The sequence below is a fragment of the Cricetulus griseus genome, chromosome 9 (genome assembly GCF_003668045.3).
Source record: "Cricetulus griseus strain 17A/GY chromosome 9, alternate assembly CriGri-PICRH-1.0, whole genome shotgun sequence".
Taxonomy (NCBI): Eukaryota; Metazoa; Chordata; class Mammalia; order Rodentia; family Cricetidae; genus Cricetulus; species Cricetulus griseus.
In genome coordinates, this window is record NC_048602.1 from 5,265,924 (window position 1) to 5,293,486 (window position 27,563).

Here is a 27,563-nt window from a genome sequence, read left to right on the forward strand (position 1 = left end):
CTTTTGTATGGTGCTGGAGACAGGTGGAAGCTCCCACTTGACACGTTGTAACCAAGGAAGCCACAGTAGCTAGTGAGGCCACCAGTCCAGATTAGAGGGGCAAGGCTAGAAATACAGCTTTGTTGATGCTTGCATATCATGTATGAGAGCCACACAGTACCATATCAACTGGCAAAGAGATGTGCACTTGGTAAGTAAAAGCAAGAGGGTCTAGGTCCTAGATTCTAGGAATCCAAAGTCATGTGGGGTTCAAGGCCAGCTTGGACTGTGTGGGCTGCAGCCTCAAAATCGGGGTCTGTGGAGACGTCAGCGAGTGTGCTAGTTTCCACCTTCTTGCACAAGTTGAGTGGCTGGGTAATACGGTCCTGTTCATACTGGAACGGACCTTCCATAGGAAAAAAGGATGGCTGTTGGCTTGGGACTCCATCAGGATTATATTCAAGAAGACCCCTTTAATGAGGACAGCAGCCATTGGCTTCTAGGGAAATTTTATTGATGGAGTAGTAAGCCCCAGCAAACCCTGACTTAGCCAAGCTTGGGTAGCACCTGCTGGGCATCCGCCCTCCCTAGCTGGGCCAGGTGTGTGCCAAGCTGTCCCCCACCATCTCAATCGGGGCTCTCAGTGAGGAGGCAAAGGTAGACCAAGTGGCAGGCACCCCGTATCTTGCAGCCAGGTGTCCTGCCAGGCCCAAGCTCAGAGTACAGCAGCAAAATCAGTTCCTCCAGAACTTTCAGCTCATCCAGGAGGCAAGACGGGGGCTGTGAAGCCAGGCCCTCAAGTTCTGGAAAACCAGGGAGGAGTGAAGGGGAGGGTTTGGAGGCCACCTTCCCTCCTGGCAGGGCTGTCCCTACTAACCTCAGCTTGAGGGCTGCGGCAGAGGTGTCTGCCCAGTGTTCCTAGCTATCCAGTCCTTCCAGGGTGCCGGGAGAGGGCCAGTGTGTTGGAGGTGCTGTGGTCTCCAAAAGGCAAGCTGGGACAGGGATGGGCATGGGCTTTTCTCTTGAAGAGAACAAGACCACTGCCAAGATGAGGAGCAGGGGCAGCTCTGAGGGCAGGGCAAAGCCTGGCCTGGAGACCTTATTCTTGGTTGCTTCTATTCTTGGTTGCTTCTTCCACTCTCAAAGGACAGACATCCCTGGGAGGGATGGGCTTCTGAGGAGAGGTTTGAGAGTGGGATGAGCGCCCAAGTCCCCCACCCTTAGGTCCTTAAATGGAGCACGACACCTTACCCATCCCCTTAAGGCCCTCCACTTGGGGATTCTGCTGTGCCCCCCTCCATCCCCTTCAGAGAGGCTCCCCCACTGACCCAAGCTTTGCCTATGGAGCCTGCAACAGCTCCCATCACCTCCGGCAAGCCCTGGCCCAGAGCCCAGGCGTCAAGCACCTTTCAACACTGCTTCTGGGTTCCACCATGGCTCTCCATGGGTGCTGGACTTGTGGCTCCGCTGTTAGAGGCTCCACAGCTCTGTGCCACTGGGGTTGCAATACCCAGAAGAACACTTCTTGAAAGGATGTGCTGTGGTATCGCCAAAGTCACCGAGTCCCCAGTTTGGCGTGAACTCGTAGTCTAGTAGGAGACACGGGCTTCAGAGGTACATTTCAGCACAGACCTTCCCTCCAATGCTAGTAGGAGACCATTCCTCTTTAAATCCACACGGCCCCGCCCCTTGCCCCGCCCACTCTACCAAGCAAGGACCACACTTGTAAAATCCACCTAAGTCCTTTTCTCTCTGCGCCCCACCACTCCCAGGTAAAATTGGCTCTTTGACTCTCATCCTAACTTACCCTTTCTGCACGGGCTTAGTCCAGGTTTCCTTACGTAAGACCCAGCACCCCTGCTCCGCAAACAAGCCCCACTGCCAGGCCCAGCAAGGACCTTGCCACTTCCTAGCTCCTCTTATCTCTGCACCTTCTAGTGCTCAGCAGGACAGGCAGGAGGCCCAAAGTGCTGCAGGCGGCTGCTGCAGCCAGCACCTATTGTCAGGTTCCAGTACTCGAGGTGGCCGGCCACAGAACCGAGAGACTTCCCGAGAAGCAGCCCCCGAGTCGGAAGCAGCACTGGGGCTGTCCAGAAAAAGACATCTGGGCCCCATCTCAGCAGAGCCTGCCACCTGAGGGCTGTGACCACAGGACTTCCACCCACACTTCTGCAGCACTTGCCAGGAAATCCAGGAAGTGGTGCATGTGGGTATGGAGAATCCCAGGGCCTCCCTGGGAGCTGGTGTGCCCGCTCCCCAAGTCCAGGCCCACAGGGCCTAAGAAGAACTTGATGTGGGTTGTCAGATTATCTGACCCCACACACCTGCCTTGTCATTTTCATCTCTAGGATGGGGTAACAGAACTTGTCTCACTAGGCGAAAGCAGCACACCTGTGTGTGTGTGTGTGTGTGTGTGTGTGTGTGTGTGTGTGTGTGTGTGTGTGATGAGTCTAAAAACATCACAGTAGTCAGATGTGGTGTGCACACCTTTAATCCCAGCACTTGGGAGGGAAAGGCAGGAGGACCAGCATGGTCTCTACATAGTGTTTCAGGCCAGCCAGAGTTACAGTGAGACCCTGCTTCAAAAGCCAATTAAACCACAAACCCAGCAAACACCACCGTGCCCAGAGCTTTGTAAGGGTTAGGTACTGGCGCCTTCGCCAGTGGTGGGCTGTGGTGGGCTTCGATGTCCAGGCCGAGTCACCAGTCCAGAGCCACCTCTCTCGGGCTCCTTTCCTAATCCCAACCTGTTAGGAATCTCCCAAGCCACCACAAACAGGCAGCTCTCCCAGCAAGGCACCTAGGATGGACAATCTAAGGACTGGGTACAAAAGCAGTCCCGACTTACCGGTGCGGACCCAGACCCCAAGCCTCCTGTCTGAGCTGGTTCCAAGGTGCTCTACTGAGCTCAGGGTGGGGGTGGAAGGAAACCACAGACCTCAGTTAGACAAACTTCCTAAGCTTTATTGGGGGGGGGGAAGGGAGGAGGAAGTTCTTCTGTTGAACAGATTATATCATGAAGTTCTGAACCCTGGAGACGATGGAGCTGGGACGGGAAGGGGGCTCTGGGAAGGGGGCTCTGGGAAGGGGGCTCTGGGAAGGGGGCTCTGGGAAGGGGGTCCTGAGCAGGAGCATCCCTGCCCGTGGGTGATGACCAAGAGCACCAGTCTCAGAAGCGACCATGCCGGTGGTCTGGGGAACGGCGTCGGTTCCTTTCCCGGGGACGGTGGCCTGTATGGGATCTTGGGGGTGACCTGGGAAGTGGGGAAGAGGAGTGGACAGAGATGGAAACAGGAGCCGTTAGCAGTGGTGTGAAGACTTCTCCAGGCCCGTCGCTCAGGGACAGGGTGGCTGTCAACATCATTTCGGGATTGGTACCCCGGGGTGGGTTTCAGGCTGGTCTTGGGCTTGGGGTTCAGGCGGCTTTGGGCACTGAGACTAAGGTACTCTTCTGCAGGAAGGGCTCAAACGCCCTGGAACGCCATGCCCACGAAATCAGAACCAAGGGGCATCTCGGGGTAGAGGAGAACTTGGCAAGCTGGACCCGAGGTACCTATGCCTGGGGCCCCGCCCGTAGAGCTGCCGGCGCAGGTTCCGGGAGATGGGGCGTAGGTGCATGAAGTTGCAGAAGCCGCCTCGGGTACATTCCCTAAGGACGGACCGACAGAAGAGGCCATTATTACTGACAAAGCCCCCTACCAAAACACTCAAACACCGGGGGCTCCGATGCCCAGCCCTTTTCCACTGCCCGTACCCCATCTCATACTGACGGCAGCACGACTCCCGGAAGTCGGTGACAGGCGACAGCTCGGCGTGCACGGCCTGCCCGTTGAACCAGCGGTTATTGAGTTCGGCCACAGCCCGCTCTGCATCCTCCTCCCGGCGGAACTGAGGGGAAAGTGGGGTGACGGTGGGCTGGTGGAGCTGGGGACCCGCAGGGGGACTGACTGGGTCAGCTCTGAGGCCGGTCTCGACTTGGCGGTGCTCCTCGGGTTGTGACGTTTCCCTGGTGGCATCGGGCGCTGACTGGCAGGGTTCCACTGAGCAGGGCTGGGGTGGGGTGGGGTGGGGTCGGGTGGGTAGGAGGGGAGGGGTGGGGTGGGCAGGGCAGCGGGCACCTTAACATAGACATTGCCCACGAGGTGGTCCCCAAGGTTGTCACACACATTCATCTCCTCAATCTCTCCGTACTTCTCCTGCAGCTCCGTGAACACCTCCTGCGGAGGACGGGCCCGGGGCTCAGCGGGAGGCCCGGCGGCCTCACAGGGAGCCCAGCCACCCCGGCACCTCTCACCTCAAAGAAGTTATCATAGTGTTCCTGCACCTCCACGTCGCTCACGTGACCTGGGGGCGGGGGGGGGGGGGGTGGTGGTGGTGGTGGTGAAACGAGGGCGCGGAGACTCCGGGGGGGGGTGGGGTGGGGGTGGGGGGCGCGGTGGGGATGGGGTAGGGGTGGGGTGGCTGTGTGCCCAGCCCCTGACCCGCTCTCTCGGACTCACAGTGCGATCCGTCGGCGGTCTGCGCTGTGTTCTGCGGATTGCGGTACAAGTTGAGCAGCACGATGGTCTGCGCGGGAGGAAAGGCAGCCGCGAGTGGGCGTGAGCGCGGCGCTGGGGAGCCGGGACGCGAACCCCCGGAGCTCGCAGCCCGGGCCGCGGGGGGCGCGCACGGGGGGGGCGTGGCGGGAGGGAGGGGGCGTGGCCCGTCCCGGCGGGCGAGCCCGGGGCCCAGGTCAGCGGGCGAAGAGGGTCGGGATTGGCTGCGGGACTCCGGAAGGGGCGGGCCCGCGGGGATGATGGGCGGCGGGGGCAGCGCGGGGAGGCCGGGAGGCCGGCGGGCGGGCGGGCGGGCCGGGGCTCACCTGGCTGAAAGTCGGTTTGTTGTGCAGTCGGGAGCACCGGTCCCCGTGCCGGCAGGCCCCAATCTTAAAGTAAAAAGAGCAGTTAACCCTGGAAGAGGTGCAAAGACACAGGTGAGCCGGGGGGGGCCGGCCGCACCCCGCGAGCCCCGCCCGGCCCCGCCCGGCCCCGCGGCGGCCCCGGCGCCCCGGCTCCCGGCGAGGCCACTCCCCTTCACCGCTCTCACTTGTCCTTCTCAGTCCCGAATATCGAAGCTAAATATTCAGCCATTTTTACCCGGACGCTCCAACGCGCCTGCTCCTGCGTCACTTCCGCTGCTCGGGAGCGTTGGGAAGTGTAGTCCGCCCCCGCCCGCGGCGCCACTGCGCACGCGTCGCCGAGGCCGGCTCGCCCCCCCAACCCCACCCCCGGCGGCGCATGCGTACGACGCAGCCTCCAGGAGGAAATTGGGGATAAAAAAAAAAAAAAAGGCTACAAACTCCAGCGAAAACTGCGTCTCCCGCGTCTCCCGCAGACGTCCGTGGTCACAAACGGCAGGCGACCCCGGGGGAAGGGGTAAAAGGACGCCACTGGTGAGTTGGGAGTCGGCTCGCCCGCCCCAGCTGCAGGGGGAACGAAGGGGCTCGCTCGCCTGGCTCGCCTGGCCCCGGCCAAGCCTCCTGGATGTGATCTGTCCCCACAGGGGCGCGGCTGCGCCTGCCTGTCCTCCGGGTCCCGGGCTGCAGACCCCGGGGACCGCCGGGCTCCCGCGCAGCGATGAACTTGGAGCGGGTGTCCAACGAGGAGAAGCTGAACCTGTGCCGGAAGTACTATCTGGGTGAGGCCGAGCCCCCGGGGCTCCGGGCGCTGCAGGGGACCTCGATTCCCGGGTCCTCGGGGAGGACGGACCCCTGGGCCCCCAGACGAGAGCCACGGCCCGGCCCCCCAAGCCTGGCAGCGGACATCTCCAACTGAACCTTCCAAGGTGGGGATCGGCACGGTTTGGCCAAGCGCGGATGTTTTTGTTTTGTTTTGTTTTATCCCCCCCCCCAGGTGGATTTGCGTTCCTGCCTTTTCTTTGGTTGGTCAACATTTTCTGGTTCTTCAGAGAGGCCTTCCTCGCCCCAGCCTACACAGAGCAGAGCCAAATCAAAGGCTGTGAGTTCGAGGGCAACAGCACACACACACACAAAAAATAACCCGAAAAACAGGCCGGGGGGGTGGGGTGGTGGTGGCTGGAAGGTTGGTGGAGGCGGCCGGGCCGGGCCGGGCGGGGGCCAACTCTCCCGACGCGTGTCCCTCATTACAGATGTTTGGCGCTCAGCCGTGGGCTTCTTCTTCTGGGTAGTTGTCCTCACCACCTGGATCACCATCTTTCAGATCTACCGGCCCCGTTGGGGCGCTCTTGGGGACTACCTCTCATTCACCATTCCCCTGGGCACTCCCTGACAGCTTCACAGGCTGCTCTGCGTTCTTTCTCCCGGGATGCGCTTCTCTGCTCTTAAGTTTTTTTTTTTTTTTTTCTCTCTCTCTCAAACCCTGAAGACTGTCTGTCCCCCATTTCCCATCTGCCCCAATAAATGAGCCTAACTTTAAATATTGACTTCTTGGGTTCTTTTGGAGGTAGAAGCATAAAATGATTGCCAGTATTCAAAAACACTTACTGAATGTGTTATGTGCTAGGCTTAGTGCTTCACACGTCGGGTGAATTTTGTTTTTGTTTTTTGAGACAGGGTTTCTCAGTGGCTATGGAGGCTGTCCTAGAAGTCACTCTGTAGACCAGGCTGGTCTCGAACTCACAGAGATCCGCCTGCCTCTGCCTCCCCAGTGCTGGAACTAAAGGTGTGCACCGCCACCGCCCAGCACATTGTGTGAATTTTCATCTCACCGACTCCCACTCAGACCCTTCTGAAATAAGGACTCTCCTTCTTGGGAACCCTGTCTAACAGATGAAGAAGAAATGAATGGTGCCGCCACTTCTAGGGGCTGCTATCCTGTACTGGTAGCTGTGATTTTAAAAATAAGGACTTTCTCAGCTGGGCAGTTGTGGCTAGAGTGTTTAATCCCAACACTGGGGAGGCAGAGGCAGAGGAGCCTCTGTGAGTTTGGGGTCAGCTTGGTCTACAGAGCGAGTTCCAGCCAAGACTGTTAACACAGAGAGACCCTGTCTGGTGATGGGGTGGGGACAACAACAACCTAAAACTCCACGTTCTTAACTGCGATGTAATTTGCTGGTAGTGAACTTGCTCAGTTTGAGAAGATGCTAGGTTCAATTCCCAGCAGGACAAACGAAAGAAGACACTTGACTTGTTCGGTGTCTTAGTATTGTCTGTCAAGGAAGAACTCAACTGAGCCAAGACTCTGGAGGTGTCTTCAGCAAGAGAAATATCTTAGAACGTTCTTAGAAAAAGCTTCCCTGACTTTCCTTTTTTTTATTCTTTCTTTACTTCTAAGTGTGTATGTGCGTGTGCGTGCTTTAATGCAGCTGCCTGTAGAAGCCAGAAGAGGGTATCTTACTCTCTGGAACTGCAGTTAGATGGTTGTGAGTCACCATCTGTAGGTGCTGGGAATCAAACCTGGGTGCCCTTGACCACTGAGCTTAACCAGTGAGCCATGTCTCTGGCCCCTTGGTCTTCATATTTAAAATTTCATGATTTTGATGGCTCGTGCCTATAATCCCAGCGCTTGGGAAGCAGTGGCATGGGGATTTCTGTGAATTCCCAGCCAGGCAGGCCTGTATGTTGATACCCTGTCCCGAAACAACCAACTACAATTTTAGCAGAAGGTCTCCCGAGATGATTCAGTGGGTAGGGGCTCTTGCTGCCATTCCTGGCCTGAGTTTGATCCCCAAATCTTGGAAGTGGACCTGTGACCGCTACAGGTGTGCCATCATCGCACGTGTGCCCCTTCCCATCCCCAACCCCTAAGAAGTAACAAGCAACCCACCCGGCAGGGTATGGCATTGTTCAAAGCCAGCCTGGGTCACATACAGTGTCAGGCGAGCCTGAGCCAGAGTGGGAGGCAGTAAATAAATAATATGATAAACCTCAGTTCCTACCTTACGGTCCCTATCACTGTTTTAGGGCACGTTTTTTTGTCCCTGTTACATTTCACTTACAATTTTTGGCTTATTTATTGACGGTCTTCCATTCTCCACAAGCTAAGTCACATCCGGGCAAGGCAACATTTCCCGTTTTGTTCACCGCAGTGTCCCCACTATCTGGATGAATGCCCAGCGCTCTTGATCCTTAGAGCGATCTTGCTCAGAAAGACAGCAGCTCCAGGTAATTGAGAACCTAGAGAGCTCTCTGTAAGAAAGGCCTCGGCCCGGTTCCAGATTGGGCTTCCTCTTACGGGTCTGGGTGACAACGGTCTACGGCAGTCGGGGCGAAGCTGTAAATGGACATAGCGACGGCACCAAACCATAAAACTACAAATCCCGAGAAGCCCCGCGCGGCGCAGGCGGAGTTACCGCCTGGCGGGGCCTCGGAAGTTTGAATCACACCACAACCACTCCCCCACCCCCACCCCCAGTTGCCGGGGTTGTCGTTGGTTTGTTTCCGGAAACAGGGCCCCGCGAAGGCGGAACTTGAGGCGGGAGAGCCAATAGCGCCGGCTGTCAATTGGCCGGGGAGTAAGATGGACGTTGGCGCGGACTAATGGGAGAAAGCAGCCGCCGCGGGCGGGGGTGGGGGTGGGCGGCGCGTACGGAAGGGGAAGCGGGGCAGCGGCGGCGGCCGGACAGAGGGACGGTGCCCAGGCCCGAGGGGCAGCGGTGCCCAGACTCACCTTTGACCTTTGCCGCCCGCCCCCGCCGCGGCTCGGGAGTCCTGCCCCTGCGCTGCTGTGACCCGGACCCAAGCCATGTTCCCGGTAAAGGTCAAGGTGGAGAAGTCAGGTGAGGACCGGGGGCGCCGCCCTCTGCTCGCTCGCTGGCTCGCAGCGAGCATCCGTCCCGCAGCGAGCATCCGTCCCGCAGCGAGCATCCGTCCCGCAGCGGGTCCCGAACCCCCGGAGCCCCCGGCGCCCCCGGAGCCCCCGGCCGGGGCTAGGAGGGAGGGGCCTTGACGCTAACACGGGCCCTTTGCTTTTCTTCTTTTCCTTTTCTTCTTTTTTTTTTTTGGTGTTATTTTATTTATTTATTTATTTTTATTTATTTATTTTGGTTTTCCGAGACAGGGTTTCCCTGTGTGGCTTTAGAGCCTATCCTTTAGAGCCAGCTCTGGAGCCCAGGCTGGCCTCGAACTCACAGCGGTCCCCCTGCCTCCGCCTCCCGAGTGCTGGGACTAAAGGCGGGCGCCCCCGCCCCCGCCCCCGCCCGGCCCTTCTCCCGTTCCGCCTCGGTTTCCCCGTGTCTGGCAGTTGTGGGGAGGCCCACAAGTCAGGCAGTGAGTCTGCCTCGCTGTGCTCCAGTCGCCTAGGGAGTGCGGAGAGGAGCCCAGAATGGCGGGGTGCAGGGCAGTGAGGAGGGGCACCCAGTCCAGACGGGAAGGGGCCTCAGGACTCGGGGGTCAAGTGCCGCGAGTGGCGTCTACACCGAGATGGGGGGATAGGTGCAATTCGATGGGCTCTGTCCTGAGAAACACTGAAGCCACACCCTGATGGGTGTTCCCTGTGTCACAGCAGTCATGTGTGGAGACGGGGTGACTGTGTGTGGAGACTGGGGTGACTGTGTGGAGACTGGGGTGACTGTGGAGACTGGGGTGACTGTGTGGAGAGACTGGGGTGACTGTGTGGAGAGACTGGGGTGACTGTGAGGAGACTGGGGTGACTGTGTGGACAGACTGGGGTGACTGTGTGGACAGACTGGGGTGACTGTGTGTGGAGACTGGGGTGACTGTGAGGAGACTGGGTGACTGTTTGGAGACTGGGATGACTGTGTGGAGACTGGGTGACTGTGTGGAGACTGGGGCGACTGCCTGGAGAGACTGGGGTGACTGTGAGGAGACTGGGGTGACTGTGTGGACAGACTGGGGTGACTGTGTGGACAGACTGGGGTGACTGTGTGGACAGACTGGGGTGACTGTGTGGACAGACTGGGGTGACTGTGTGGACAGACTGGGGTGACTGTGTGGACAGACTGGGGTGACTGTGTGGAGACTGGGGTGACTGTGTGGAGACTGGGGTGACTGTGTGGAGAGACTGGGGTGACTGTGGAGACTGGGGTGACTGTGTGGAGACTGGGGTGACTGTGTGGAGACTGGGGTGACTGTGGCAGTGAAGAGATGGGGAAAAGAGGTGATAGGGTGGAGGGCAGATCTCTGGGTCTTTTGACTTTTCCTCTGAGGGAAATGTGTAGTCTAGGGAGGTTTTTGTACTGAGGAGTCCGTTGGTAAAGATGTACCACAAAATGCCAAAAAACCCCAAAAAACAAAAAAACCCAACCCAAACCAAAAATCCTCCTACAGTCCAACAACAGCAAACCTTGAGCAGAATAGTAAAGTCGGGCTCTGTGCTGGCAGATGCCTTTAATCCCAGTACTTGGAAGGCAGAAGCAGACAGATACCTGAATTCAAGGACATTTTGGTCTATTGAGCACATTTCAAGCCATCCCAGGGCTACATAGTGGGAGAAACTGTATTTTTTACAAAGTGGAAGGAGCCTTGCCACAAATACAGAGGTAGAACAAGGGCAAGCCTGGGAACGCCAGGCTGAGTACAGACCCCGTTTCCTTTCTTTTAGGAAGGTTCTTCTTGTCCACATTGTGGCCAGTGGATGAGAAGAGGAGATTGCAGCTAGGAGCCGAGTGGGCGGAAGGGGCAAGGTGGGGACGGAATACATGGGTAGACACTCAGGAGGCCATGTGGGCTGTGACCAGGAAGGGGAAGAGTTTCCATGGGGCGTCCAGGAGCCTGTGGGTTGGTGGTGGGGATTTGGGAAGCGGGGGAGGGTAGGTTTAGAGAGAGAGAGAGAGCTAGCACAGGACCCAGCGGAAAGATCCGGATCATGCTTCCTAAAGTCGGTGTTGTGTTGGCTGAGAAGCTAACAAGGTGGAGCGGTGGTAGCAGCCTCGCTCCTGACCCCTGCCTGAGGCTCAGCTGCCCCGTTTCTGTCTTCATGCTGGCTCTGTCCTGCCTTCCATGTACCTGGACCAGCCCTCGGATTGCCTCCCGCGGGGATGGGATGTGTGCATGGAACTGACCCTCCGTTGTTCCTCTGCCCTCAGAGATGGAGATGGCCAAAGCCCGGAGCCAGCTGGATGCCGTTCTGCAGTGTCTGCTGGACAAGAGTCACATGGACAGGTGGGGTCTGGTCCAGCCCGGGGCACCACGAGGGTGGGAACTGTGTTTGGACCCTGTGGCTGTGGTTGTGGTGGGAATCTGCACGGGAGCCCAGAGGCTGAGTGAGGGAGAAGAGTGTTCCCTGGGGAGACTACTCATTATCATCAAACTCTGGGCGCTTGGTAACCCAAACCAATAGTGCTTCTCTTTTTGTTGTTCCCAGGGAACGTCTAGATGAAGATGCTGGGAAAACGCCCTCAGATACACACAATAAGTAAGGGGTTTTCATAGTTGTTTTTGTTTTTTGTTTCTCTGTGGCTTTGGAGACTGTCCTGGAACTTACTCTTGTAGACCAGGGTGGTCTTGAACTCACAGAGATCCGCCTGCCTCTGCCTCCCTAGTGCTGGGATTAAAGGCGTGCGCCACCACCGTCTGGCTTGATAGGTTTAAGACCTGAGAGTTAATAACTTTTCCCTCTTCTGAGTCCCAACCATTTTATATGGGCAGAGATACCTATGGAGTAATTGGCTAACACTTTGGGGGTGTTCATGGGATCCCCAGCGCTGAGCCCCAGGGCTTCTGCCCATACTGTGTGAATGCTCTATTACTGAACTGCATCACCCTGCCTTGGGGTGGGGGTGTTGAGCAGCCTGCTGATAGCCTGTCTCTCCCTGCAGGGATTGCTCCATCGCTGCCTCAGGCAAAAGGTAAGGTGGCCAGGGCCCCTGCCCACTCTGAGGTTCCGAGGCCCCAGCTCTGGGTCTGACACTCACCTTCACCACACAGGCCCTCTGCCCGCTTCCCCCACCAGCGGAGGAAGAAGAGGAGGGAGATGGACGATGGGCTGGCAGAGGGGGGTCCTCAGAGATCCAGTGAGTAGGCAGGGGCCGGCCCTGGGGGGGGCGTGGCACCCGGGACTAAATCAGGGTGCTCATTTGTGTCCCACCCCACCACCCCAGACACATATGTGATCAAGCTGTTTGACCGGAGTGTGGATCTGGCCCAGTTCAGTGAGAACACGCCATTGTACCCCATCTGCCGTGCCTGGATGCGTAACAGCCCCTCAGTGCGAGAGCGAGAGCGGGAGCGCTCGCCCAGCTCACCACTGCCCCCTCTGCCCGAGGACGAGGAGGTGGGACGAGTGGTGGGGGCTGCCCCAGGGTCCAGAGAGCAGTGGGTGGTGAGGCTCCCCCCTAGTGGTAGTCTCTGGGCCCCTAAATGATTATAGAGTCCGGGAGGACACACAGCTGTGTGTCGTTAGGTGAGAATCATGGACAGAGGGATACAGCTCCCTAGGGAACAGGAATCCAAGAACTAAAGGGCTAAGCAGGGCTCTTTAGTGCAGACAGATGCCTCGGCAAGCTGACCCTGTGAGCTGGGTGGAAGGTCATGGGGGTTTGGAAGTCATCTGGCCTAAGAGGATAAACAGGGATCCCTGGAACTGACATACGACGTGACACCCCCTGGACAATGACTTAAGGCAGGCATCTTGACCTCCACCTTGGGCTGACAGGTCTAGATGGCATTCCCTGGGCTTGGCAAGGGTAGACAAGGGTTCTAAGGCTGACAAGAAGACCTGGTCCCTAGAACAGGAAGACCGTCCTCTAGCTGGTAAAGGTATGTGTCCCTCTGCTGTGACTCCTCCAAGTATAGGTTTCTGGGCAGACCCCGCCTGTCTGTGTCACTGGGAAAGGTAGGAGGGATGACGTGTACTTTCAACCCCTGGCTTTGACTCCTGGGCCTCACAGTGGGCTTGGTCTCCCTAGGGTTCAGAGGTCATTAACAGCAAAAGTCGTGATGTGTACAAGCTGCCTCCACCCACAGCCCCTGGACCACTTGGAGATGCCTGCAGATCCCGAATCCCATCCCCACTGCAGCCTGAGACCCAGGGTACCCCCGATGATGAAGTAGGTATACCAAGCTGGTCTGGAGCTTGGGGGCATGGCGTTGGGAGGTCGGAGCTCGCCACCTAGCTGGGCTGTTTTGTCCCCACAGCCCTCCGAGCCTGAACCGTCTCCCTCCACACTCATCTACCGCAACATGCAACGTTGGAAACGCATACGCCAGAGGTGAGCATGCGCCGTCTCCCTGCCCCGCTCCCTGTCTCCGTGTCCTCTGCCGCAGTTACGAAACCCTCCTTTACCTCGCTAGGTGGAAGGAGGCTTCTCATCGGAACCAGCTTCGTTACTCAGAAAGTATGAAGATCCTGCGGGAGATGTATGATCGGCAGTGATGGTCCCAGTTCCCTCACCCCAATAAACCTGCTCCCAACCCACACTGACCAGCCCGTCCTTCCCGGCCACACAGAAGGCACTTGATGAATCGCTTGCGCATTTATTGGGGACTGACTGCACAAAGGGCATGAGGTGACAGGGAGTGAAGAAGGTGTGACTGACCCTACAGCATTTTGTTTTTGGTTTTTCGAGACAGGGTTTCTCTGTGTAGCTTTGGAGCCTATCCTGGCACTCGCTCTGGAGACCAGGCTGGTCTCGAACTCACAGAGATCCACCTGCCTCTGCCTCCCGAGTGCTGGGACCTTAGAAGATATTGACGTGGAGGTGGTTGCCTAGAATATCTGGCTGCAGATGGGGAGCCAGGACAAAGGAACTTGAGGGTTCTGGTTCATTGGCCTAGCACATCTGGGGAAGTTGGGGTATCTGTACAATTTGAGTTTGGGGGTCCTGGTTGGTTGGGAATAGACTTCCAAGGATTGGGAGATGAGAACAGGATCCAGGAACTTGGGCTTCTGGAGTTTTGAAGTCAGAATGTTAGGTTGCAAGGACAGGATCTAGAGTCTGGTGGCCCAGGCTAGAATGTTCTGATGTGGAAGGCCCGTGCAGTCTGGGTCAGGAGGGCTATCCCATGAGTCACCGTGGGGAATCAGGTGAGGCCTGGAGTGGAAGGGGTACTAGCCACATCGTACTCTGGAGTCGCAGTGAGGGTGTTTTCTACAACGCAGAAGTACAATAGGAGGCCTGAGTGGTGTGTAAGCCCAAAGCGGGTCAGTCAGGCCAAGGCCGGTGATAGTGTTTGTGTGGTTCTAGAGAGGTGTATGGGTGGGACCTGAAATCTGGGGGCAGAGCCAGGCTTACGGAGGGTGTCTTGGTTACAAAGGCACAGGTAGGGTTTTGGGTGGAAAGGTCCTATGGGGTGACATCTAGATTTGGTTGGGAGGAACTGTCTTGACAGCGATTGGGACATCTGGCTGGGCAGCGGAGTCAGATAGGCTTTTAAAAGGGAGCCTAAAAGGCTTCCCAGGTTCGGTCCTGTAATGCCCGGACCCCTACTTGGCAGCAGGTGGTGATGGCAGTGGGGCCTGGGCCGATGCAGGTGTGGCCTGGATGGATAGGACACCCTCAGGAGACAGTGCCGAGGTCACAGCAGCAGGGTCCACCCCAGGCGGCAGGAGGTAGCGCCGGTGGAACTCTCGCGCAATGTATCCATGTTCATCCTGGGGAGCGAAATGGGCCTGAGCATGCCACTCTCCTACCCAGCCCTGCTGACCCACCCGGCCCGCAGCCTACCGGGCGCTCCTCATGGCGTGCGTGGACCTCCACATGGCCGCCAACCACCTTGACAGAGATCTCCTCTGGTGAGAAGTGCTTCACATCCAGCAGCACGGAAAAATACCCAGGGTCCGCGGGCACCTGCGCACACAGGGCGTGGGACTCAGCACCCCCTGCCCCTGTAACGCAGGTTACAGGGCCTCTCTCTGAGTCACCAGAACCTCAACCTCACACACAAACAACTGGCTTCCTCCCCTCTCCCCTTGCAGACACCTTCTGGAGCTCCACAAGTTAGGTACCCCCCCCCCATGCCATTGCGTCTCCACTCCGAGACCGCTTATTCCACGCCACTAGCCTAGCAAACAAGATGCCATCCCCCGTCGTCTCCAGAGTTCTCAGGTCATGCATGGGACCCCTGTGCCCTCTGCATTTATGGGTACCCTTCCCCGGCTTTAACGTACCCAAGGACCACTTGATGAGGTCACCTGACCCCACGCAGGAAATGCGGCATTCCAACCCCTCTAGGACTCACTGTCCTCCCCAGATTCCCCGGGTCACCTGCCTCCTTCAGTCATCAAGACTCCCAGAGAGTGGCCCAGGCCTTCCACGCCCTCCCCACCCCCCCAGCTATGAGACAGACCCTCACCCCTCAGAGAAAAAGCAGCCCCGGCCTCACAACACCACCACATTCAGGGGACTCCAAACGGGCCACTCGGAAGGGTGACATTGTCCCCCAAGCTCACCACCCGCGGCCATGCCCGCACACCGCGCACCCCACCCCGCCCCGCCCCGCCCCAGGGCGCAGCCGAGCGCTAGGCAGCCCCGTTAGCCGTCGCCTCGTCCCCCTGCCCAGGCTCGGCACCTGTGCTGCGGGCAGAGCCACGCTGGGGGCGCGCAGATAGTAGGGGGCGATGGTGGCCGGGCAGAGCGACGCCAGCTCAGCCTCCAGCAGCCCCTCGCCGAAACGCTGGTCAAAGAGGCGCCCCGGGGCGGAAAAGCCCGGCAAGGGCGCCGAAGCGCGGCGCAGCCACGAAGGCTGCACGGGCACGGGGATCTCCATCCCGCTGCTCCTCCTCCTCCGCCGCCGCCGCCGCCGTCCTCCCGGCTCCGCAGTGCCCGGGCACACGCACCGCCCTCCGGTTTATAGCGCGCCCGGGGCGGGCCTCCCGGGGACACCGGGATCGGGGCCAGCCCCGGCCGTCCGCAGGCCTTATTTAGAAACCTCAGTAATGCCTTTGGCTGGGTGCTGAGCGCCCGCTGGGTGCCTGGAAAAGGACACCGGGGCGCCGTCACGAAGCCTTTTCCATCTGCACAAGGGCAAAGCCGAGGCCTCGGGGGCAGAGCCGAGGAGGTGCGGCAGGACCCCCGCGGCCCCGAGAGGGCCACCAAGGGCCCCCGCCCTCTGCATCCCTCTCCGCCCCGCGGGACGGCGCAGCAGCCCGCAGCGGATTCCCGCACAAGGCTGCAGCCACGCCAGCCTGGGGTCGGGAGCACCCACGCCAGACCCTACCCTACCCCCCACCCCCACCCCAGCGGGTCGGACCTAATCCTGTGCCTGTGACTCAGCCCCGGGTGCTCAGCGGCCACACTGCGAGCGCGTCCGCCCCCCTCCCGGGGGGGGGGGGGGATGCGCGCCCGCGCCAGCGCCACAAATAGCTCCTCTGGATGCCACTGCTCGGGCCCGGAGCCCGGAGCTGGCGAGGGCCGAGGCCAGCTGCTCGCGGCAAGCGGCAAGCGCAAAGCGGTTAAGGCGAGCATCGGGAGCGGCTCGCCGGCCCCACCGAGGAGGGCAGAGCGAAGACGGCAGCCGGCCCCGGGGAGCCCTGCGGCAGCGGAGGACCGGGACGCGGGCCTCGGCTCCCGCAGCCATCGCGGCGGTTACAAGCGAGCGACGCTGGCGCCCAAAGCCAGCACGCTCGGCTCGCCGCCAAGCTTCAGGTCCCCGCTATTGGTCCGCAGGCCTGCCAATCACCGCGGCACGCTCCCCGCCTCCAATCAGACGCGCGCTCCCAGCCCCGCCGCCGCCAGGGAGACGCCCCCTCCCCCCCCCCCCCGCGGCCGCTCCCCCAGTTACTTGGAGCAGCCGTCGGCTCGCAGGCCCCCAAAGGGGCGGGGCCGACGGCGTTACTAAGCGACGCAGGGAGGGAGGGAGGGAGGAAGGGAGGGGAGGCGTCCGGCTGTCCTGCTGAGGGGCTCAGCTGGCACTAACGCTGAGGTAAACGCGGGATGGACTGCAGGTGAGGTTGCTCCCCTCCTCAGAGATCACAGGAAGCCCGGGGAAGGCATCACGGGTTTGCAAGAGCATGGGGTCTCCCGCCCAAACGCACTGGAACTACAACTCCCGAGATGCCACGCAGGTTTGGGCGCGCCAGCAGGAAACTTCCCCCCGCCGTCCCTGGGAAATCATGTCTTTTGTTCTCTCTGGGTGGCCGTAAGGGAGTCTAAAAGGAACCTGGAAATTAAGTTTGTTGGCTCCCAAATTTCGCCAGACATCCACGGGTGTCTTCTTTGAACTTTCTCGCTTAGAAGGGGGCCCGGTGGATCATGGGGATTGTAGTCCGTGCACCCCCTTCTCTCACTGGGTGTCCTGCCGCCACCTCCCCCTCCCCGTAACAGGTTTAACCGGTAACGTTTAGTCCCGTTCTTTGTTGTTGTTGTTTTATTCTTGTCTCTTTCTCTCTTCACTTTTCTTCCCCTCGAGACAAGGTCTCTCTGTGTAGCCCTGGTTGTCTTGGAGCTCACTCTGGAGACCAGGCTGGCCTCGAACCCAGAGATCCCCCTGCCTCTGCCTCCTGAGTGCTGGGGTTAAAGGTGAGCGCCACTATGGCCGGCTCATAAATTACTTGTTTTTTAGTCATGGTCTTAATTGGATCTCCGTGAATGAGATGGAAATTAATTACCTTGATTTGATCGTAACACATTGTGTACACTTAATAAAAGTATCATATTGCACCTCATAAACGAGTACAAGTAACACGTGTCAGCTAAAAAAACACAAAACAAATCAAAACAACACGTGTCAGTTAAAAAAAATACAACGCACGCCTTTAATCCCAGCACTCACTCGGGAGGCAGAGGCAGGTGGATGTCTGTGAGTTTGAGACCAGCCTGGTCTACAGAGCGAGTTCCAGGACAGGCTCCAAAGCTACACAGAGAAACCCTGTTTTTGAAAAACCAAAAAAAAAAAAAAAAAAAAAAGAAAAAAAAATACAACAGACCATATTTTACCTGGATGGGGCTGGAGAAAGGGCTCAGAGGTCAGGAGCAGTGGCTGGCCTTCCAGAGGCCCAGGTTCGATTCTCAGCACCCCCGGGGCTGCTCTCATTCATCTGTCATGTGCTAATCCAGGGGATTCGACACCCGCTTCTGGCCTCCGAGGGCATTGCACACACGTAGTGCACAGACACATGTAGGCGGAACAGCATACACACAAAATACAAATAGTAGATCTTTTTCTTTTTTGATTGTCTGGATAGTCTGGAGCCCATTTACCGACATTCTGGTTTTGCCAGCCTGGAGTGGGAACCGTGGAGCTACACTATTCTTGTTTTGGGACGAGATCTCTCTGTGTAGCCTTTGTGTGTGAGTGCATCTGTTTCTGTGTGTGTGTGTGTGTGTGTGTGTGTGTGTGTGTGTGTGTGTCGTCTGTGTGTCTCTGTGAGTGTGTGTGTGTGTGTGTGTGAGTGTGTGTGTCTCTGTGAGTGTGTGTGTCTCTGTGTGAGTGTGAGTGTGTGTGTGTCTCTGTGTATGTGTGTCTGTGTGTCTCTGAGTGTGTGTGTGTCATCTTGTGTCTCTGTGAGTGTGTGTGTGTGTGTGTCTCTGTGAGTGAGTGTGTGTGTCGTCTGTGTGTCTCTGTGAGTGTGAGTGTGTGTGTGTGTGTGTGAGTGTGTGTGTCTCTGTGAGTGTGTGTGTCTCTGTGTGAGTGTGAGTGTGTGTGTGTGTCTCTGTGTATGTGTGTCTGTGTGTCTCTGAGTGTGTGTGTGTCATCTTGTGTCTCTGAGTGAGTGTGTGAGTGTGTTGTCGTCTGTGTGTCTCTGAGTGTGAGTGTGTGTGTGATCTGTGTGTCTCTGTGAGTGTGTGTCTCTCTGAGTGTGTGTGTGTCATCTTGTGTCTCTGAGTGAGTGTGTGAGTGTGTGTGTCGTCTGTGTCTCTGTGAGTGTGTGTCCCGCGCGCTCTCTGTATTCCTCGCCAGCAAGAAATACACGCAGGACACTCGGATCCTTCTGCAGACAAGCTTTAATGCATTAGACTGAACAGAGACTGAGCAGAGACTGAGCAGAGACTAAGCAGAGACATTGAACTAAGAAAACCATCCCTTATAAAAAGGCTGACCAGCCGCCTGGGACGTATTACCCTATGAATGGCTTCAGCTCCTCAGGCAAGAATGAGCCACGGGATAGGCAGAGATCAAAGGAATGGAGATTACCCAGCGCCTGTGAAGTAATTCACACCTTGGTGTCTTCAGGCAGCATTATAATGCAGGAACCGGCTTCCTACAAGTGTGAGTGTGTGTGTCTCTGTGAGTGTGTGTGTCTCTGTGTGAGTGTGAGTGTGTGTGTCGTCTGTGTGTCTGTGCGCGCGCGCGGGCGCGCACCGTGTGGAAATCAGGCAGCCTCAGGTGTCTGTCCCCATCTTTCACCTGTCTGTCACCCTCCCATCCCCCACCCTCACCCCACCCCTCCACTCCCCAGCTGAGGACTGAACCCAGGGCATTGAGCTTGCTAGGCGACCGCATCCTTTACCTTGTTGAGACAGGGCCTCTTTGATGTTCCTAGCTGGCCTCGAGCTTGGGGGACTCTCCGGTATCCGCCCCCCACCTCGGTGTAGGAGTACTCTGATTGCAGACTTGTGCTGGCACAGCTGGCTTTACGTGGGTTCTGTGGATTTGAACTCAGGTCTCAAATAAATAAATAAATAAATAAATAAATAAATAATAAAAGCTCCTCCTAGGCTGGATCCAGAGTTGAGAACTACCAACTCTCATCTCCTGGGTGCTCCTAAGTCTCTTTCAGGAGGTCATGGGAATCATGCCTCTACTAGCACGGTCTTGATTTTGAAGTAATGCTTCATGGGAATTGTAGTCCATCTCTTCCAGTAATCCATGGGAATTGTCAGCTTCTCTGTTCTCTTCTTACCAGCCCTGCTTCTGTCGTAGTCTGTCAGTTTTCACTTTAAGTGAAGTTTGGTGCCTCAGACTAATAGCAGGAAGTGACCACTAGAAGGAAGGCAGGCAGTGATGAGAGTGGGGATGATGGATTGGGAGAACCCCCCTCCCCCACTGCTGGTAGCCATCCGTTCCCAGCTCTCCCACCACCTGGGTCCCTGCCACAGCCCCACTTAGGTTAACGCCTAAGTTAACCAAACCTTCCACTGGTAAAAGTCTGGGATGCCTCCCCCCTTTTTTCCCCTCAGTTTTTCAAGACAGGGTTTCTCTGTATTGTTTTGGAGCCTGTCCTAGCACTCACTCTGCAGACCAGGCTGGCCTCAAACTCACAGAGATCCGCCTGCCTCTGCCCCCAAGTGCTGGGATTGAAGGTGTGCGCCTCCACCCCCGCAGGGTGGTCCACTCTTTTAGACTGTCTATGTGTGTTCATTTCCCACGGAGATCACCCCTTTCTTTTTTTTGTTTTTGTTTTTGTTTGAGACAGGGGTTTCTCTGTATTGCTTTAGAGGTTGTCCTGTGTAGACCAGGCTGGCCTCGAACTCACAGAGATCTACCTGCCTCAGCTGCGGGCCCCCACCCCCCATGCTGGGATTAAAGGCGTGAGCCACCAACCCCCCTTTTGACTTAACTTTTTCTTCTTTTTCTCCAATTTAAATCCTGGGTGCATCCGGGTCTCAAAGGTCACAAGCTCCCAAGGCCACAGCAGCCGATTCCCCTGAGCTGTCTGAGGTGTCCTGGCCATCCAGTTCAGGGACCCCTTCCCCACTCAGCACAGAGGGACAAAGTACCTCTCCACCACTCACAGTAATTGACAGCGGCGACTCGGTGGTGGCCAAGTAAGTACCAGAATCCCTGGGGAGCGGGGAAGGAGTGGGGTTACAGGAAGGAAGAGGGCATCCCATAATAACCATCAGAGACAGAGCTGTTTATGCAGTTCTCTTTCGGGACCAGTCACTTCATGTGCATTATTGAGGGGTCTGGAGCTGCACTTCCTAGGTTCAAATCCCGCCTCTGCTAACTTATTCTCTGTATTGCTTTGGTCTCAATTTCCTTGAACTGGAAACATTAATCACGCACATGCACCGAGGCTGTTTTGAATCCTCAGTTCCTCTATATAATCTACGAGAACACCCATCATAGAATGAGTATTTGGATCTGTAACAAAGGGTCCTAGATTAATTATGATAACATTTATTTCTCTCTCCTTTAGTGGTCCAGACAGAAGCAACCAGGGCTGACATTGCAGCCCCTATCTAAGGTGTTAGGAGCATAGGTTCCGTCTATCTTATTGTTGTCCTGTCTATAAGCTGTTGTCCTTTCCTTCACTGGCCAAGATGGTTATCACTGACATTACTTTTCTAGAATCGTGTTCCCTTATTCTTTGTTGGTTAAGAACCAATCTGGCTGTTGACATAGCTGAACTGTTTGAGAGCCTGTTTAGCATGCACGGTGCCCTTGGTTTGACCCCCAAAGCCATAGTGATATATGCCTGTAGTCTAGCATTCCAAAGGAGGAGGCAGAAGGATTAGAAGTTCAGGGTCACTCTCAGCTACATAGTGAATTCAAGACCAGCCTAAGCTAAATGATACCTTGTGTAAACACACACACACACACACACACACACACACACACACACACACACACAAAGGGGCCAGCAAGATGGCTCAGTGGGTAAAAGCATTTGCTACAAAAGCCTAGCAACCTCAGTTTGCTCCCAAGACCCCACGTGAAATTGGAGAGGGAGAACTGACTACACAAAGTTGTCTTCTGTGATGTGTGTGCCATCCCTGTACACATCAAGTGTGAAAAAGAACGTACACAGCCAGGTGGTGGTGCACACCTTTAATCCCAGCACTCAGGAGGCAAAGGCAGGTGGATCTCTGGATTTGAGGCCAGCCTGATCTACAGAGCAAGTTCCAGGACAGCCAGGACTACACAGAGAAACCCTGCTTCAAAATAAATAAATAAACAAATAATAAATAAATAGATAAAACCGGCCTGGCCTTATGACTCAGTGGATAAAGGTGCTTGCCACCAAGTCTGATAACCTGAGGGTGATCCCTAGAACCCAACTCTACACCACCTACAGCACTGTAGCATACCTGCTCAAGTGTGTACCCATCCTGTACACGTGTGTGTGTGTGTGTGTGTGTGTGTGTGTGCGTGCGCGCGCGCGCGCACACACACACACACAGAGAATAAAATGTAAAAAAAATAAAATGCAATTACATTACTATATAAGAAAGAGAAATGGATATTTAAGACCAAGTTCTTGCTTTTGGTAGATTTAAAGGAAGCAGTTATTTTATTTATTTATTTGGTTGGTTTTTCAAGACAGGGTCTCTCTGTGTAGTCCTGGCTGTCCTGGAACTCACTCTGTAGACCAAGCTGGCCTCAAACTAAAAAAGATCTGCCCATCTCTTCCTACCCTACCCTCACCCCCCGAGTGCTGGGATCAAAGGCTGGTGCCACCACTGCAGGCAAAAGCAGTTATTTTTATCTGGGCCACTGAACACAACTTTCCGTGGTACTTAAACAGAAGAAAGAACAGTGTGCCCACTGCTGTTGTGATAATTTCTGTTATTGCCGTGCTTCTCATCCCAATGCTCACAGGTACATCAACAGGTTCCGCCAAGCTCAGCCCACAAGCAGAGAGGAACGCCAGCCCGCAGGCGCCACCCCAGCTGACTTTTGGTGGCTACAGCCCAAGTCGTCAGACATCAGCAGTAACCTTGCAGCAGGTACCTCAAACCTCTCCTGCTCAGTCCCAGCCACCACTCTTCCTGGTCCCTGTGATTCACGTGAGGTTTCCCAGCAGGAGCTGGTGAACCGGAACCAGAAGGAAGATCCGATATGACAGGCCCATCTCCGGCTCAGATGTACAGTGGATCCCTGGCGTCAGATCCTCTTCAGAATGTAAAGCAGGTGACACTGTTACCTTCTCCCTCTCTGTGTGCCCGCTTGACAGCACCAGCCCTGGGACCGAATTAGAGACAATGACCAGCTTAAGGAATCATAAACAGAAAGGGTTTGTGGGCATGGAGATGTGGTTTATTTGGAAAAGTACTTGCCTAGCAGGTAGAAAGCCCAGCACATAAAAGCCGGCCTGGTGACACACAGCTGTAATCTCAGCATCTAGGATCAGAAGTTTAAGGTCACCCTCAGCTAAACATGGAGTTTGAGGCTGCCCTGGGCTATATGATATCCTATCTCAAAAAATTAATAATAAGCCAGGCAGTGGTGGCGCACGCCTTTAATCCCAGCACTTGGGAGGCAGAGGCAGGTGGATCTCTGTGAGTTCGAGGCCAGCCTGGTCTCCAGAGCGAGTGCCAGGACAGGCTCCAAAGCTACACAGAGAATCCCTGTCTTGAAAAAAAAATTAATAAAATAAAATTTAACAAAAGGATTTGCTAGTTAAATGCAATTTTGAACTCTAAAAGTAGATGTGCATGCATATTCGTTATGCTCATGTTGCTGTTACCAAAACACTTGACAAGCTGGGGAGGAAAGGCATATTTGCTCAGTTTCAGGGATTTCGGTCCAGCGGGGCAGGGGAGTGTGGTGGGAGTTGGATCTAGATCCTTTGGAAGAGCTGTCTGTTTCTTAATGGCCGAGCCATCTCTCCAGCCCCACATCTGTCTCTTAGTCACTCACCTCTGAGTTAATCACTGAACTGTTTGATAGAGTGCTTATGTGCCTGTGTATGAGTCTGTGTGTGTGTGTGTGCGCGCGTGCGTGTGTGTGTGTGTGTGTGTGTGTGTGTGTGTCTGTGTGTGTGTATCTGTGTGTGTGTGTCTGTGTGTCTGTGTGTGTGTATCTGTGTGTGTGTGCGCGCGTGCGTGTGTGCACGCTCGTGAGTGAGCGCGATGTGTGGGGGTCAGAGAACAACCCTCAGGAGCTGACTCTCTCCTTTCACTTCTGTGTAGGTTCTAGGGATCCAGCTCAGGTCTATAACCCGTAGAGAAAGCACTTTCCCCACTAAGCCCTCAATACAGGCATGGCCGAGGTAGTAGGATGGAGAGTTCAAGGCTGGCCTGGGTTACAAATTAAGATCGTGTCTCAAAAATAGAAACCTCAAAAGCGAAAGAGGGCAAGTGATCCTCTCCCCCCCAAGGTAGAGAAGTGAATGGCGAGCGAGCTTTCCTGCCACGAGAAAGTCCCAGGTGGGACATAGGCCCCTTTCCCGGCAGCCTTTGGCACAGCTTCTGGCCCCTCTCACTGTGCAGAGCCTGAACACCTGGAACTCCTCTCTGCTGGACTTGGAGACACTGAGCCTACAAAGCAGAGCGGCCAAGCTACTGAAACGCAGGTGACGCCCTCCCCATACCCTCCCTGCCCATTGTGCCCGGGCCACTGCTCTCCTCACTGGTGCCTTCTCCCTGCAGCAAGGCCTCCCTCTCCTCATCCTCACTCAGTCCCAGTGATGCCAGCAGCTCCTCCTTCCCCATCAACTTGGATGGCCTCTCTCCCTGCTCTGTGACCTTCAATCCCAACGCCAACAAGAATTCTAGTCCCAAGGAATCTGTATCGGGAGGTAAGGATTGATGGTAGCCCGGTTCAAGTCCCATCGTGTCCACTTACCAGCTGGGTGATTTTGGCCTCTCTGGGCCTTGTTTACCTGGGAACCAGGGATAATAATCAGACCCCCTCACTCACAGGTATTGTGCAGATGAAATGAGCTCGTGACTCCATGGGAGGTCCTTCACACAGGCCTGTCAAAAGTGTCTGTCAGGTGTGACAGGCCTGCTGTACACCCTGCTATTATGACAGGAAGCTCCAAAATCAGAAGGCTTAGCACAGATTAGAGGAGATATTCACACTTCATTGGTTTTACTTTTGTTTTTTTTTTTTTTGAACTAGGTTCTTGCTAAGCTGGCTTGGAACTTATGTGTAGTTCACACTGGCCTTGAATTCTTGGCTGGGATTACAGAAGGTCACCGTCATGTCCATCATGCCTTTTTGTATTGCTAACATCACAATGAACCATATAGAACTTTTTTTGTAGGCCAAAAAACGGTTGACTATTTGGCAATCCCACATGGCTTGGCTGAGTCTCAGTGTGTTCCGGTCTGGTGTGTTGTCCAAACAACACTTATCAATGCAGCTTAGCTACAACATGAGAACCTCAGAAGGTGAAAAACTTCAGCAATGAAGCTGAGAGCAGCCCCGGCAGGAAGATCAGTAACTCAAGGTCCATCCCAGCTCCATACCGAGTTGGGGGCCAGCACAGGCTGTGTGAGACCATCTCACGAGCTAGAGGGAAACAGATGTTTCAGAGAGCACACGGGAGGCAGAGGCAGCAGATCTCTGAGTTGGAGGTCAGCCTGGTACAGGGATACATAGTAAGACAAGGCAAGAGCCAGAGCCAGAGCCAGAGCCATGTGGTGTAGGCGGGGGAAGTTGGTGGGGGTCAGTCCCTTGGGCCGTGGAGGCCTGGTGAGGCGTCTGGCTGTCAGGAGCCATCTGAGCATGGAGGGTACATTGTCTTCTGGGATGGTAATAGGGTCCGGAAGCATAAAAACAAATAAGGAAAGATACAAGTACAGTCACAAACCGGGGGTATAGTGACAGTTGCCTCTAAGCCCAGGCTGAGGCAGGAGGATTGCCAGTTTGAACCCAGCCCAAGCTACAAAGCAAAATTGTGTGAGAGAGAATTCCAAGGGTCTTTACTCAGCCCTGCCCTGCTTCTCATTTCACAGGGGAGTTAGTTGGGTGCTGTTTGGGCAGCCTGTCTGAACAAGTCTGTGGTCCCTTAGAAGGGTGGCCTTCAGGGGTCACCCTATGACCCCTCAGCCCTTTCCTCTCTATCCCACCCCTAGAAGCCCCAGGGCCCTCCCAGGCTCGCATCCCTGCTCCCCGCCCAGCCTCCTCCCAGGCAACCCTTCCGCCTGAGGAAGACATTTTATACCAGTGGCGGCAGCGACGGAGGCTTGAGCAGGCTCGAGGAGGTGCCGGCGATGGAACCTGGGTGTTGCCTCGGACCCCAGCCCCCGCCACTCAGGTGAGTTGGAGGAGAAAGCCTGACAGTGATAGGGACACCTGGAGGTGGCAGAGGGCCTTCCAACCCCTCCTCCCTGTCTCAGTCACCCCTTTCTATCCACAGCCGCCTCCCGTCCCTGCAGTGAATCTTGGTTCCCTGGGGACCCAGCCCGACGGAGCTCCACCGTGGGGCAGTGTGGTCCAGCCTCCTCCCCCACAGGCCTACGTGGAGAGGGCCCCTCCTCTTGCAGGGCCCTCCCCCCACATCTGGGCCCCCAGCCCTCACGGGTTCCTCTGGGCCCCACAGGCCAATCCATGGGTATCTCTCGGGATGGTTCCTACCACACTGCTAGCCCCCACCGTGGCTCCCCTGGCCGCCTTCCCGGCACCTGCTACCACCTCTCCAGCTGCCCCAGCCCCCATCTCTACTCCCCAGGTCACCATCTCAGTGCCCCCGGCCTCCACTCCATCTCCGTGGGCTCCCACCCCCACGTCCCCAGCACCTGACATCCCTCAGGAGCCAACCAACCCTGAACTGAGTAGTTCTGCCCAGCCCAAGAAGCTGGGTCCCAAACCTCGGAGGGCCAGGGCTTCATCGCCCCGGGAGACAAGTGAGCAAGGGACCACAGCTTTCGAGAGTCCCTGTTCGCAGCTCAGGGGTGCCCTGGGCCAGGTAGTGACAGCTCGGCTGTTCCCCGACAGCCTGGAAGACACTGTGGTCCCTGGCCTTGAGAGCCTGTCTCCATCTCAGGTAGAACCTCAGAAAGTCAATGCCACACCCCCTCAAGCCAAGGGTCCGCCCGGTCCATCCCAGGCTCAGCGGGAGGCCAAGAGCCTGTCCTGCAAAGCCGTGGCTGCATCCTCCAGGGGCCGGCCGGTGCTTCGGAAAAGTAAAGGCACCCTCTCAGCTGAAACTAGGGATCCAGAGCTGGCTACCACCCCAAAGGCATTCGCTTTGTCAGAGGCCCAATCACCTGAATTCAAGACGTCTGAGCCTAAGGCGGGAGCTGGTGACGCCTGGACCACTGCTCCGCCTGCCTCAGGCCAGGCTCCCTCTCAGGACTTGCTAGCCCAGGCCTCACGACTTCTGCAGGCTGCTGAAGGTGAGGGGGATTCCTGGGCCCTTGGGTAGCCTGATGTTGGTACCAAACCCTGTGGCCACCTTCTGAAGCCCTGCCTTTTACTCCTCAGACTCGGATGGCAGCGAGTTTCAGGAAGACCCTGTGTTGCAGGTGCTAAGAGCTCAGAGGGCAGAGCTCAGGCAGCAGAAAAGGTAACCACCCTCCACCAGGATCTCCGATCCTGAGTCCCGTGACAACCCTACTGGGTGTCTGCCTCTAACTAGCACACACCCCAGCCTCTATCTTCCGACTTTTCTCCAGGAAAGTGGATGCCCAGTTATCTCTCCTCTTGAACCACACTGAAGACCCAGGATCTTCCTCTCCTCCAGCCAGCTCACCTCCCGGGTCCCCAAGAATGCGGCTGAGGAGGGAAGGGGCCTCCTTTGAGGCCAGGCAACTTTGAATTATAAAATTCTGTTTTTCCTGGTCTGGGGAGGTAAAGTGCTTGCAAGTGTGAAGACCTGAATTAAATCTCCAGAACTTACATAAAGGTACTGACTGGCCAACTGGCCCGTGGAGCCTGGGTCTCAAACAAGGTGGAAGGCAAGAACCTGTATTCAAAGTCCTTTGACCTCCATACATGAGCTGTGGGGTGGATGGACACACACACACACAATAAAGTTGGCTCCAAATAACATTTTTCCAGTTTACTGTTAATTTCCAAGAAATGGGTTGTAGAAAGGTTGATTGTGCTAATAAGGGAATGTAACCCCTTCCCCTGACCAACAAAACAAAACTCTCTCTCTCTCTCTCTC

General features: G+C 56.2%; 6 protein-coding genes across 10 annotated transcripts; 3 read left to right on the plus strand and 3 right to left on the minus strand.

Moving 5' to 3' along the window:
- Window positions 1-509: 509 nt before the first annotated feature.
- Window positions 510-2,285, minus strand: Igflr1 (IGF like family receptor 1; the record flags this gene model as incomplete). Its single annotated transcript, XM_035449481.1, is given in 11 exon segments — window positions 510-599; window positions 602-684; window positions 686-782; window positions 857-899; window positions 901-943; window positions 945-1,011; window positions 1,014-1,090; window positions 1,092-1,153; window positions 1,386-1,455; window positions 1,457-1,570; window positions 1,927-2,285. Coding segments are annotated over 11 exon segments (1,089 nt in total), but the record flags the coding sequence as incomplete, so codon positions are not given.
- Window positions 2,286-2,938: 653 nt separating this feature from the next.
- LOC113837364 (splicing factor U2AF 26 kDa subunit) lies at window positions 2,939-5,197 on the minus strand. Of its 2 annotated transcripts, none has more exons than XM_027431247.2 (8): window positions 5,065-5,197; window positions 4,841-4,928; window positions 4,479-4,545; window positions 4,274-4,323; window positions 4,098-4,196; window positions 3,750-3,867; window positions 3,533-3,628; window positions 2,939-3,233 (listed from the first exon to the last, which is right to left on the minus strand). In XM_027431247.2, exons 1-8 carry the CDS (start codon window positions 5,106-5,108, stop codon window positions 2,989-2,991), a joined length of 807 nt encoding a protein of 268 aa, XP_027287048.1. In that variant the 5' UTR covers window positions 5,109-5,197; the 3' UTR covers window positions 2,939-2,988. The 2 variants fall into 2 exon arrangements, with proteins under 2 accessions (XP_027287048.1, XP_027287051.1); XM_027431250.2 differs by having other exon boundaries at window positions 3,039-3,233; window positions 3,734-3,867; window positions 5,065-5,196.
- Window positions 5,198-5,267: 70 nt separating this feature from the next.
- Window positions 5,268-6,349, plus strand: Psenen (presenilin enhancer, gamma-secretase subunit). The gene is made up of 4 exons (XM_027431255.2): window positions 5,268-5,410; window positions 5,521-5,655; window positions 5,871-5,975; window positions 6,127-6,349. The coding sequence occupies exons 2-4, from the start codon at window positions 5,595-5,597 to the stop codon at window positions 6,264-6,266; spliced, it is 306 nt and encodes a 101-aa protein (XP_027287056.1). The 5' UTR covers window positions 5,268-5,410; window positions 5,521-5,594; the 3' UTR covers window positions 6,267-6,349.
- Window positions 6,350-8,525: 2,176 nt separating this feature from the next.
- On the plus strand, window positions 8,526-13,315 carry Lin37 (lin-37 DREAM MuvB core complex component). 2 transcript variants are annotated; one of them, XM_035449363.1, is made up of 10 exons: window positions 8,526-8,715; window positions 10,500-10,581; window positions 10,984-11,059; window positions 11,262-11,312; window positions 11,716-11,745; window positions 11,825-11,910; window positions 11,998-12,170; window positions 12,805-12,945; window positions 13,034-13,107; window positions 13,190-13,315. In XM_035449363.1, exons 3-10 carry the CDS (start codon window positions 10,986-10,988, stop codon window positions 13,269-13,271), a joined length of 711 nt encoding a protein of 236 aa, XP_035305254.1. In that variant the 5' UTR covers window positions 8,526-8,715; window positions 10,500-10,581; window positions 10,984-10,985; the 3' UTR covers window positions 13,272-13,315. The 2 variants fall into 2 exon arrangements, with proteins under 2 accessions (XP_035305254.1, XP_027287053.1); XM_027431252.2 differs by lacking the exon at window positions 10,500-10,581.
- A 41-nt stretch (window positions 13,316-13,356) lies between these two features.
- On the minus strand, window positions 13,357-16,249 carry Hspb6 (heat shock protein family B (small) member 6). Its single transcript, XM_027431254.2, has 4 exons — window positions 16,088-16,249; window positions 15,407-15,809; window positions 14,563-14,685; window positions 13,357-14,489 (listed from the first exon to the last, which is right to left on the minus strand). The coding sequence occupies exons 2-4, from the start codon at window positions 15,602-15,604 to the stop codon at window positions 14,322-14,324; spliced, it is 489 nt and encodes a 162-aa protein (XP_027287055.1). The 5' UTR covers window positions 15,605-15,809; window positions 16,088-16,249; the 3' UTR covers window positions 13,357-14,321.
- Window positions 16,250-16,664: 415 nt separating this feature from the next.
- Proser3 (proline and serine rich 3) lies at window positions 16,665-27,448 on the plus strand. 3 transcript variants are annotated; one of them, XM_027431256.2, is made up of 10 exons: window positions 16,665-16,781; window positions 20,389-20,544; window positions 22,322-22,449; window positions 22,524-22,633; window positions 23,935-24,017; window positions 24,094-24,242; window positions 25,528-25,709; window positions 25,812-26,790; window positions 26,879-26,960; window positions 27,070-27,448. In XM_027431256.2, the coding sequence occupies exons 1-10, from the start codon at window positions 16,771-16,773 to the stop codon at window positions 27,209-27,211; spliced, it is 2,022 nt and encodes a 673-aa protein (XP_027287057.1). In that variant the 5' UTR covers window positions 16,665-16,770; the 3' UTR covers window positions 27,212-27,448. The 3 variants fall into 3 exon arrangements, with proteins under 3 accessions (XP_027287057.1, XP_027287059.1, XP_027287058.1); XM_027431258.2 differs by having other exon boundaries at window positions 22,527-22,633; XM_027431257.2 differs by having other exon boundaries at window positions 16,764-16,901.
- Window positions 27,449-27,563: the final 115 nt, after the last annotated feature.

What these genes read in the sequence shown, in the direction of transcription:
- Proser3 (XM_027431256.2), top strand. An exon ending in CTCTTCAGAATGTAAAGCAG is followed by an intron (nt 22,634 to 23,934) that starts GTGACACTGTTA and finishes CTCACTGTGCAG; the next exon opens with AGCCTGAACACCTGGAACTC. An exon ending in GCCAAGCTACTGAAACGCAG is followed by an intron (nt 24,018 to 24,093) that starts GTGACGCCCTCC and finishes TTCTCCCTGCAG; the next exon opens with CAAGGCCTCCCTCTCCTCAT.
- LOC113837364 (XM_027431247.2), bottom strand. Translation starts at nt 5,108, where the DNA reads ATGGCTGAATATTTAGCTTCGATATTCGGGACTGAGAAGGACAA. An exon ending in TGGGCAATGTCTATGTTAAG is followed by an intron (nt 3,868 to 4,097) that starts GTGCCCGCTGCC and finishes CTTTCCCCTCAG; the next exon opens with TTCCGCCGGGAGGAGGATGC. An exon ending in GGGCGGGGCCCCAGGCATAG is followed by an intron (nt 3,234 to 3,532) that starts GTACCTCGGGTC and finishes CCCACTTCCCAG; the next exon opens with GTCACCCCCAAGATCCCATA.
- Lin37 (XM_027431252.2), top strand. Translation starts at nt 8,682, where the DNA reads ATGTTCCCGGTAAAGGTCAAGGTGGAGAAGTCAG. An exon ending in GACAAGAGTCACATGGACAG is followed by an intron (nt 11,060 to 11,261) that starts GTGGGGTCTGGT and finishes TGTTGTTCCCAG; the next exon opens with GGAACGTCTAGATGAAGATG. An exon ending in TGGAAACGCATACGCCAGAG is followed by an intron (nt 13,108 to 13,189) that starts GTGAGCATGCGC and finishes TTACCTCGCTAG; the next exon opens with GTGGAAGGAGGCTTCTCATC.
- Psenen (XM_027431255.2), top strand. Translation starts at nt 5,595, where the DNA reads ATGAACTTGGAGCGGGTGTCCAACGAGGAGAAGCTGAACCTGTGCCGG. An exon ending in GTGCCGGAAGTACTATCTGG is followed by an intron (nt 5,656 to 5,870) that starts GTGAGGCCGAGC and finishes CCCCCCCCCCAG; the next exon opens with GTGGATTTGCGTTCCTGCCT. An exon ending in GCAGAGCCAAATCAAAGGCT is followed by an intron (nt 5,976 to 6,126) that starts GTGAGTTCGAGG and finishes CCCTCATTACAG; the next exon opens with ATGTTTGGCGCTCAGCCGTG.
- Hspb6 (XM_027431254.2), bottom strand. Translation starts at nt 15,604, where the DNA reads ATGGAGATCCCCGTGCCCGTGCAGCCTTCGTGGCTGCGCCGCGCTTCG. An exon ending in TGGCTCTGCCCGCAGCACAG is followed by an intron (nt 14,686 to 15,406) that starts GTGCCGAGCCTG and finishes CTGTGTGCGCAG; the next exon opens with GTGCCCGCGGACCCTGGGTA. An exon ending in CACGCCATGAGGAGCGCCCG is followed by an intron (nt 14,490 to 14,562) that starts GTAGGCTGCGGG and finishes TTCGCTCCCCAG; the next exon opens with GATGAACATGGATACATTGC.